The following is a 10,802-nucleotide window of genomic DNA, read 5'->3' on the forward strand; positions in this document are numbered from 1 at the left end:
ACGTGTTGCGATAGACAATCGAGGTCGGACGATGGAGCCGGGAGAATAGCGTAAGCTCCGAGATATGTTTCGTCAGCGCAAATGTCTTAACAATGCAGCTCGACTCGATAACTGCGTTTGTCAGCTGTTTGCTGCTGGTTGCGTTTTTTTCTTGTTCTTGTTTTTCACGTGCCACGTTTGTCGTGACGCATTCCGACTGGTACATAATTACGGGAGAAACCCAGCGGCTTGCCTGATCAAGGTCACCAGTAGACTGCCCGACGGCTTGCCGGTGTTGGCACAGCGCCTTAGAGGGAATTTTCGCCTGCCTTGTGCGAATGTGTCAGCTAGGCAATATTAGATGGTTTTCTTTGTATTTTTTTCTCATTTTCATTCCTCTAAGCTTGTAAACATTCCCTCTTTGAGGCAAGTTTGTCTCAAAGAAAGCGCACTCTCTGGTGAAGCCTCTACTGGACGCACCATCTTAGCTCTCGGACCTAAATAAGCTCATTTATTAGTGACCCGCGCGCAAAAGCGTAGAACACACACAAGTAGAATGAAGACGTCGGTAGCGCTCACCGTCGCAGTGGTTTTATTCGGTAAGTAGCGACCACTCTTTAGAGATCCGTAGTTGCGAATTATTTGTCGGGAAGTGCAATGCGTTATTGTGGCAAGCAGGGAAGTATGGATGATCGAATGACGCAAACAGAATCACTGAAACAGAAAATAATGTCGGCCCGGATTTGAAGGCGTTCGACTTCCTTAACACAAGCGCTATCGTCATACGCAAATGTTTTTTTTTTGTAGGTACGTGCTATTCAAAGACATTTTCGCGAAAAGGTGTTGTCAAACGCAGGAGACTTAGCCGTGTCCGCGTGTTTTCTAGTATTTTGTCTGCAAATATTGCAAGGTACTTCGACACGTAGTCGAGTAATTGAATCTATTTTTTTTGACGTAGAAGCGGCTGTAAAGAAGTAAATATATATAGCTTGCTTCTTGGAATAAACAACACAACAAATATTTTCTTCTTCCTAGAATAACATCATTGCACGTGCTTTACTGTGCATTACCTGCGTGAAGTCTCTCACGCTAGTGCTAGCCACGAGGGCGGCGCATATTTATGCGTTTTGGGTCGAAGGTGTTGCTTGCAAAGATTCGTCAAACCGACTATCCATTGTAACCGGAGGGAAGTGCGTACAGAAGAAGAAAGTACAATGCCCGACATGGAATGAACAAGTAATCACAATATTTCTAATTTTTATGAATACTAACGTTGCCATCAAAAGCACTAATGGTATTAAAAGATATCATTTCTTGAACCAAGATACCTTCAAATGTAGTGCATATAATGCCTGAGTAAGATCTCATGAAGTGTGATTGCTATGTTCACGAGAATAATGTTGCGCAGTGAACACAAATGCCCGACTAAGAGAGAGAGATTTTATTTATAGGAAAGATAGAGAGGTCGACGTGGTTTGGTGTGCTCTATCTGGTACTCTGTACGGGGGGAAGAAATAATGGGAGTGACATTATATATATATATATATATATATATATATATGAGGATGAAGAGAATAGAAGCAGTGAGTGCTTGTTTACAGCTGCAGCGGAAAAAGATTAGAAGTGGCTGATGACCGGAGCAGGGAAATTGCGGTACGCGGCGCTCTTGTTTGCGTGCACACTGGTATCTAAAGTGGTACACGATTCAGGTTTCAAAGAAGAGGTGCCTGGCACTCTCGTTTTCGGCGTGCTAGGGAACAACAGGGTCGCGTGCCGCAATTTATCTGATCGGGTGATCGGTCACTTGTGCTAATCTTTTTCCGCTGCAGCTGTACATTAGGCGGTGGCCCAACTTGAGCCCCTCCTCTAAAGAAAAAAAGATAAATAAACCGCATGCGCGTGTGGAAAAGCTTCCTTCCTTCCATATGTCAATAGTTACATAAGAAAAAGCGCTGGTAAACTGCATGACGTCATGAGAAAGGTCGAATAATAACCCCACTTCCTCAAGTTTAGATGTCGAAGCACTTCATATTTTCTCAGAAAGTAAAAAAAAAAAAAAAAAAAAAAAAAAACGAGGGCTGACCTTTCCCGCTAGAAGCGACAGTTATGTCCCATTTGGGGACAGGAGAGATACGTGAGTCTACTGACTGACATAGTGCTGGACATTGGACAGTACGTGAAGCGGTACTGCGTCTGTCTGGCTAGTGCCTATCACCATTTCATTAAGTGGAGGCGCCATTAAGTGGAGGCGCCCCCCTTCCTGGCATCTGGCCTCGTGTATTGGAGGCATATGTGTACCTTGGATTGAGAAGTAATGACTTTAACGAGCAAGCACCGAAGCTCTGTTGGGCGTCCCATTCAGAGGAGACTGCCCATTTCCCATTTCAGAGGAGACGGTGACAGGAGACGCCATATCACTGCCGATAATGGTAATGGCTATGTGAAAGTGAAGACAGAAATAAATTTATCCCGGTAGCTTTCGCTGTGAATGTGGCTTTAGAATGCAGGCTATAATCAAACCAAGGCACGGTTTTAACATAGCTGGGAATAATTAGCCGCTTTTTTGTTCGACATTCGCGCCACCGAGTTAGCTATTGAAAGAACTTCGTTCTTTGAATACAAATATCCGCATATTCGAAAAATATATATCCGTATATTCGAATATCCGAGTTTCAGGATATTATAGCCGAATAAAAAGGCAGCCTAACCAATTACTTTGGTTATGTGGTTTTCGAATTCGAATAACCCGTCAATCGATAGCCGGTTTTGGCACAAAAGCGCCTAATGTTGCTGCGCCAGTAGGAAGTCGATCCCGCATATGTGCACGTTTCATCGCATCATCACCAGGTGGGACGGACAATGCAGGTTCTGAAGTCAAGGGGCCGTACTTTATAACTATTCTTTTCATGTTTTATTTATTTTCAATTCTGTCATTGGCTAGCGCCAATCCGAGTCCTCGCTGTCGCTGGCATCAGTCACATAGCTGGTCGGAGTTTATGGAAAGACTTGGAAGAACGAAAAGACTGGTATAAAAGTCTCCCTTACAGATCTGTTGTAGAAGGCGAGATTTAATGCAACTTTATTGGGAGAAACGATGCGTCCTCTGGTCGGTGATTGGATTTAATTAGGAAACTAGCAAGTATTGCATTCACCTTTAAAAAACTTTCATGCCCAATTTGCGAATATGAATGTTTCATAGGTACGGTGATTTGAGATCTTCCAAGTCACAGAACTCATTTTTTATTTTTTGAAAATTTTGTGTTGGGCGGCGGGGATTTCGATTGTTTTAGTGCTGCCACAGCCGTTCAATTTAGCATCATCTCTTTTTTTTCATCTTCATGTTTACCAAATATGCTAAGAATGTGCATTTGTTCTATTGGTAGGCATTTATTCCGCGAGGCAATGTTATGTTAATATTATGTGTCTGTGACTTTTTCCCACCGTACTATGATCCCAACCATGCAGGGACTGTAGAATAATGAATAAACAAAAAGTAAATATTGAATTTTCTGTCAAATATTACCCGCGACATTTACTGGCTGTGGAATAGCAAAAAGAAAGGAATAAATATAGCCTGCCAGTATATTACGCGTTTTCTAGGTCTGCCAAATTCAAAAAAGTTATTTTTTTAAATAACTGACTACCTTATGCTACATATACGGAGGGTGTACAACATTTATAAAATGTTTAAGATAGCTGAAAATAATTCATCGCTACATCTTGCTTTAAGCTGATTGTTATGCTTGAACCTCGGGAAAGAGAGCAAAATGTTTTTTTTTTCCTAAGCACCTGAGTCACTTAGACATCTAATGTTGAAACATTGAATAGGATGTGCCAAAGCAAGTGTTTACACTAATTAAGTTGCACAGTTCGCTCCGTAAATAAGAGTGCAACTCTGCTTACACCTACCCATATAGCCTGAACGACCCCAGTCCGATTGCCATTGTTTACTTGTGACAGACGAAAAAAAAATGAAAACTAGCGTGGCTAGTATTTTTATCTAAATGGAATACTTTTTCTTCGACACACCTAAGTTTTAATGAGCTAATGATTGCAATTGGATGGTAAATGCACAGGGGTGTTCACTGAAGTGACCGCCCGCCTGTTCACAACGGACTCCGCGTGCCACCGCCTACGCACAAAAGTGGTGAGTAGGACCATAGTGACTTGCTAAAAATAAAAATTATCGGGTCTTAGGCACCAAAAACGTGCTCTATTTATGAGGCACGCCATTGCGGGAGACTACTGCGCATTAATTTTGACCACCTGGAATCTTTAACAAGGACCTAGTGCAAGGTACACGATGATTCTTGCATTCCTCCCCGATCGGAATGCGGTCGCCACGGCTATAGGATAGAATTCATGACCTCGTACCACGGTGTAAGAAGTATACTTAGGGGTTGACACTCCGCGCTATCCGCCGCGGCGGGCGGCGAGTGTCAACACCTGAAGTTTATTTCTTACACCGTGCCTCGTACTGAGCACTGAACTGCCACAGCGGTTGAAAGCGACTGATCATCGTGCCCGGAACAATTTACGCGCCATATAAGGGCCTATTAATATATGTCGAATGCTTTCGCAGATATACTTTCAGCGTATACCGATTGTTCAGATTAGTGAAAAATTTTACGCCGTGAAGTTTGCTGGGAAACTCGGTCGCTGTCACTGTATTTTTTTTTCACTCATAGCGCGACCCAATAGACCATAATAAAGTTTTTCCATCCATCCATCCATCACCCTGATGAGCTCGTTTGCACAATAAGCAGCAATAACAGCAATGAACTGCCCACGTAACGCCGAGTCAGGCTCGCTCTGTGTTGCGTCATGTCGATGCTAACGTACGTAGAAAAAGAAACATTGCGAGTTTGATTTCTTCTAGATTCCCCATCAAATGTACCCATGAATGCTGCTAGTACCATTAGCGCGAACCGCGGATAGGAGCAAAAACAAATAACTGGTTTTAAAATTTTATGAAAAAAAAACTTAGCAGGTCATTAGGCTACATTTGAGCCACTCTAATGAGTTATCATTGGCATCTCCCTACAGCCGGACAGTTGTTGAATGATAGGGAGTTTCTAGTTTCGTTTATCCACCGACCTCTCTACGAAAATTGTCCTCTCGGGCTCCGCTGCCATCCCGTTTTCAAGTGATTACCAGGTGTAACCCGGAGTCCACATCGCGCAACTGAAAAGCCACTAACGGTGTCAGTAAATTTGTTGTGGTTTGGGCCCGCTAAAACGCAACCGGACAACATCAATAAAGTCATTTTTTTTCTGCGGTGAATAGAATTAAAGATGTCAGCGTATAAGCTTAGAATGGCGTTTTGGTAGAAGGGTACTATCACGAAAGCATAAAGTTCAACCTTGAAAGCAACCACGAGGAACGTGACCTCAGGGTCCCCGTGGACCACGCAGTTTGTTTGCACAAAGTAAACGTAACATCATGGCGGTATCTTTTCTTCCGTTTTTCCCATGCGCACGAGAAGGAGAAAGTACGCAGGCGCTGCATCTACCTGTGTCACATGCCTGAAGGGTACATTATGATGGCACCTGAGGAAGACGGTACCCCTTGCAAGGTGAGTAACTTGAACCGTTACGCCATCTGGTGCGACGTAGCATATACTACACAGCCCTTAATTCATACGGAACGGTAGTGGTTGGATTGTATTATATCTTGGAGACAGGTGAAGTAGCGCAAACAGAAACTACTGTGAGGCTCCGAAAGGCTGAATATAATTTGGTACATGTAAGTTATACGGCTGTTCCTGCCGCTTATCACGCGAACGAGAACTTCTCTAAGGCGAGGCCATCAACACGTTTCGATTTTATGCTTCCTTCTCCGTCGGCGTCGCCGCCGCTGGCAGGCGGCCCTTAAAAGTTCGGAGCTGAAAGACCAGCTCTGGGCCGTCCGGCAAGCCGAAGATGCCGCCCGAGTCCAAGGACTTCGAGCCGACACCTGAGGCCACTAAAAGCAAAGTGCCGGGTCTTTAAATAAAGTTTATTTCTTCTTCTTCTCCAAGTAACCACAGAAAAAAAAATACTAGAGTCGGACTTACCAAGCACTCTAGGCTAGGACTGGCTTGGGAGAGCAGGCCATCCAATCGCGATAACAAATGTGCTATTCGTGACGGTCGCAAATAAGTGGCCGGAACTTCACACAGAAAAAAGACCTTAGTGAAGTCTGCTCCTATGGCCGAATTCACAAAGCTTTTCATTCCTAAGTGTTCTTTATCATCAGCCGGCTACCTTCGCTCACGGTAGTGCAGCATCAAGGTTCGCTGGGACCTCCTTTCACAAACACTTGCAGCGCAAAGACTTTCTTCCGAATATATAGCCTCTCTTTCTTCGTGTCTTCCATGTTGAAGAAAATGGTATGAGTGTGCATCGCTAATGAAATCGTTCTTCAATGCTTGTTCCAGTGACCGAAAATAACCTATTTTTTCTTTTGGTTTCAGCGTTTAGTACACGAAGGTGTCTGCTTGCGAGGTCGTTGCCGCAGGCAGAGACCGCGAAATGGAGGCCCCTCTACTAACCACGGTTCTGACAATGAGCCAGTTCCTGATTCGACGACGGCGATCTTCCGTAACGAGTGACGACAAATATTTGAACAGTTCTCATCACACCCTATTGTCATTTGACGACATGCATGCACTGAATTCTGCCAGTTGTAATGAGAGTACGTGTGACTGCATAATTTACTGCATTGAAGTGATCACTTCGTTAAATACTATTGACAAAGATACGTTTACAGATATGGACACTGCTAGAAACGCATGAAACTATAGCCAGGGTGAAGCACAAGCAACCAAGAGAAGGAGGCTCAATTCTATAATTTTTTGGTATTGTGCAAAGCAAGCAGCTGCAAAACATGCCTGACGAACATGATGAACGCTTGTCAGAACGAGAATTTACAATTCTGAGCCTTCGAGGAGACATATAAACAGCTGCGACATGTGGTCATGTTCCTCCAGTAAGTTAAGGCACCAGACAAAACAAAAACTGAAGAAAAAAACCTACGGATGTGTGAGTTTCCTACTGTGTTGATTTTGAGAATTACTGACAGCATCAAAATAATTTTTTTCTCGTTTTCTTGTCCTCTTTGCTGTGGTGAGTCAAAATAAATTTTTACGCCCACATTCACTTTCAGTTCAAGGAGTGGAGGCGACGTCTAGTGCGCCTCTAGCTCCCGCCTGTTTTACTTGCCCTTCATGTCCAGGAGTTTGATATTATAATTATACGCACTATCAGTATATAATTAATTCTAGGGATGTTCCAATAACGAAAAGTGCATATTAGTTACGAGTTAAGGCTTGCAGGTCTTCATCCACCTTTTTCCATCTGTCAAGCTACCAGAACATAGCAAAATTAGGTCTCGTGCGCTCTCAGTGTTGTCATAATATAGAGAAGGCCTCTCCAGACTGATGGCAGTGGCACGGGTGCTTCTTTCAGTGTTTCAACTTCTACGTGAACCCTTCGGTAAGAGCCATAGCAAAGCGCACCCTGTTGAAACCATGGATTACCATGCGCAGTTGTTCTTCCGGCGTGTGTTCAAACTGCTTAACAGGGTGGTAATTTGGGCGAGTGGGAACTGTTCAGTCAGGATTGCAAATAGCGCACTACGCGAACAAGGGATAGAAGCAACACGGTATCGCTGTTTCCTTCGTGTTTTTTTTTTTTTACCGTGTTTGGCTTTAGTGCGCTATTCGCCATCATGACTTCTCAAATGAGATGAGATAAGATCGGCGTTATTATGACTGCTCAAATGAGATGAGATAAGATCGGCGTCATTAAAGTACACATATACTTCAGAAGAAGTTGCACGCCAAATTGCACTGCAATTGGAATGCGGTAAGTGCGGTCGGAGATTCAAAAAGTCGCGCAAAGCTTTTGTTCTTGAAGAATAATTTATGTTGATTACTATCCCGCCTCTTAAGTCTACGTATACGGTGAGCTACATGCGCTTCTTGTCGTAACTCTAGCTTCGCTTCTTCGAAACGTCTCACGCGCTATCTCCCCAACTTGATCACGCTGTTATAATTCAATTTATCGATTTATATCTAGCGTTTCTGTGCTACCTTTCCTTCTAGCGCTCGGCCTCCGGCTAAGAGGCGCTCGTTGATTCCTTGTATTTACGTTTGAGCGAACTTCAAGTGCGGACTTCCTTTCGTTTGGACGGGAGGGTTCCAACATTTATAACGCTGGCTCTTTTTTTTTTTTTTCATTTCCCCGGGTATCCGGCAACACTTGTGATGAGTTTTCTGGACGCTTTCACTCGGATTGCCCCGCAGGCTCTGTACAGATCAACGGGTGGTTCTCTGAATTCTTGTGTTTTAATACTTGCCGCTAGCATCTGTGCCTGTTTTTTTTTTTTTTTTTTTGTGAAGATTTTCTGCGAGAACCAGACCGGGTCCACATGGCGATGCTGGCTTTCACGCAGCGTTCTGAGAATGTGCGAGATTGCGAAAGGGCTGCTTTTCGCCACAGGGCATTTTGCTGCAAAATATCCAAGGCCAGAGACACGCTCCTACCGCTGTAGCTCCTCCGCGTTGCGTCTCTAAGCTTAAACTTTTTTTTTGTCTTTCTCGAGAGTAAACAATAAAGTTGTTTAAGTTCTCTCACTTTCTTACTTAACATACATTGCGGGTTAAGATCTTGCAAACGTTTTAGCTTCAGGACGAGCCGGGATTGAACAGAATTATCGTTATGGAGAAAACAACATCACCCATTCTGCGTTTCCTCGTAACGGGGATGTATTGTCAAAACCAGAGTCGAGAAGGTGAGGAATGCAGCTCCGGACAGGGCTTTCGAGGTCATGCACGCGCTGTCCGACTTTCGAAGCCGTAATTACTCGCTTTAAGTACTCAAAGCTGCCACTAACTTCCACTGACGTTTACGCGCGTCTTATAATTTTAATTTGAATGGAAGATACAAATACGCGTAGGAGACCATTGGCTGCCTTATCTGGAAGGACAATGACTGCTGCGGAAAAAAAGGCCAATATAACGTTACTGGTGCCGGGGTAACGTTTAGTATTTTACTGTTAGTCGGCGTACTATGTAAAATTTGTTTATAAATGAAAAAAAAAACCAACAACAACGAGAGTTTCGAACCCGCTTTGCTTAATAACAAAAAGAAAATTTACAGTCATGTAATCACACAGCTGTTGCAGACAGGAGCTCCATATCTATTGGACTGTTTCAGATTGTGCAGAGTTATTACCTCCCGTGGCCACTGTCAAAGGCGTCGCACCGCGATCGACCAAGATATGCCCTCATGGGGCATGTCAAACGAAATTCTTTCGTTATTCGATCACGTTTGTACAGCAGAAATTGAGTACAGTGGACAATTACCAAAACCACATAGATGGTACCACTCAGTGCGCGAGTGAGTGGATCTTCAGACTCGAGTTGAAAAGGTGGCCAGCAAAACTGCTTAACCAGTAGTTATTTATGGGGAGGCTTGGAAAGTTGCACATAAAGTGTACACGCAGCAACTGCTTGAAGTATGTTTGATTGTAATATTAAAGGACCAGCTTCTGGATTAACATTTTCATAAGTTTAGTAGAATATAGAAAGTCCCATTATACTCACGACTTTATCTGCGAGGCCAGCTTCGGCGCATAGGTGTAGATAGCCCGCCGAAGCAGCGCTACACCTTTACGTGAGGTGTGTAAACCTTTGTAATATTATTAACGATACCGTCACCGATATTACCACCCTTAACTACGCTACAACACACCGCAGTCATAAATATGTTTGTTGGTGCTTGTGTTAAGAAAGAAAAGGTGTACTACATTTAAGATACTTTCAAGTATGCAATGTGGGAAGCAGTGGAAGGGGATAGTTGGCGCAGGTTCATGGTTACGTTGCGCTGGGTTTTACACTGGCAAAAGGGTCACGAACAAGGCTTTTTGCCAGGGTAAAACCCAGCGGAACGTAATGCATTGTGCAGTTAGACACTTCCATTGGTAACAGCCAGACCTTCACCCAGCGATAACTTTACGTTGATGTTGTTGTTTTAAAGCGAAACTTTATATGCCGATAGGCGAAATCGTATATGACTAGGCGAAATCGCCTGTGTACAGAAAACGGTTGTTGTTGTTGTTGCCTCAAAACACGTCATCATAAGCATTGGCTCGAGCGTCGTCATCTTCTGCAGCTGGTTGGTTTGCGCCCCTCGGTTAGCGCTCGTGCCACTGCTCCCGCGTTCGTCGCCGTCGTCTTCTTCCGCAGCTGGCTGACTACGTTGCCGCTCATCATTCCAGCGTAGAATTTCACTTCTCTTCTGTCGTCGTAATGGTGATGCCGCGTTTACGGGGGCATGAGCCATAGAATATTATAAGGGGGTATAAGCCATTCATTGTCTTACGTAACGGATAGATTTAATTTTGAAGCAATTTAATTTCGAAGAATCGCAAGCGGCAATGGCAGGCGAATGCTTCTAACCACGCCACCGAGCAAATTCGAGACATCGAACGCAAGCGACAACGGCGGACTGCGGGCATACCGTCAGTGACGTCGTTCTCTCCGTCACAGCCGAACGCGTGTGTAAGCTCATAATTCAGAAATACTTTAATGAACCTCGGGATTAACCCAGTGATAAACAGCGGGGCCACACGTTTCCGCTTCGTTGGTTAACCATCATCATGGCGTGGAAGGACAGACGAATTTTTGTTTTTTCATTTTTAAACAAATTTTCGCCGTCTGACAGTAGAATGCTTAACGTTAACCCGGCGCCAGTAAAGTTATATTGGTCTTTTTTTTTCGCAGCAGTGATTGTCCCTGCGATCTCTCATTTGCGTAGAAAATATGATATAAGTAAATC

At 43.9% G+C, this 10,802-nt stretch overlaps 2 protein-coding genes across 3 annotated transcripts in view; both read left to right on the plus strand.

Annotated features, from left to right (window-relative positions):
- LOC119445044 (loricrin-like) overlaps positions 1 to 10,802 on the plus strand; it is a 432,039-nt gene that overhangs the window by 223,560 nt on the left and 197,677 nt on the right. The window lies entirely within an intron of this gene.
- LOC119444132 (uncharacterized) lies at positions 336 to 7,692 on the plus strand. 2 transcript variants are annotated; one of them, XM_049663939.1, is made up of 4 exons: positions 336 to 578; positions 4,056 to 4,126; positions 5,462 to 5,554; positions 6,434 to 7,692. In XM_049663939.1, the coding sequence occupies exons 1-4, from the start codon at positions 536 to 538 to the stop codon at positions 6,569 to 6,571; spliced, it is 345 nt and encodes a 114-aa protein (XP_049519896.1). In that variant the 5' UTR covers positions 336 to 535; the 3' UTR covers positions 6,572 to 7,692. The 2 variants fall into 2 exon arrangements, with proteins under 2 accessions (XP_049519896.1, XP_037564530.1); XM_037708602.2 differs by having other exon boundaries at positions 339 to 578; positions 5,465 to 5,554; positions 6,434 to 7,690.

The sequence above is a fragment of the Dermacentor silvarum genome, chromosome 3, assembly GCF_013339745.2.
Source record: "Dermacentor silvarum isolate Dsil-2018 chromosome 3, BIME_Dsil_1.4, whole genome shotgun sequence".
NCBI classification, from domain to species: domain Eukaryota; kingdom Metazoa; phylum Arthropoda; class Arachnida; order Ixodida; family Ixodidae; genus Dermacentor; species Dermacentor silvarum.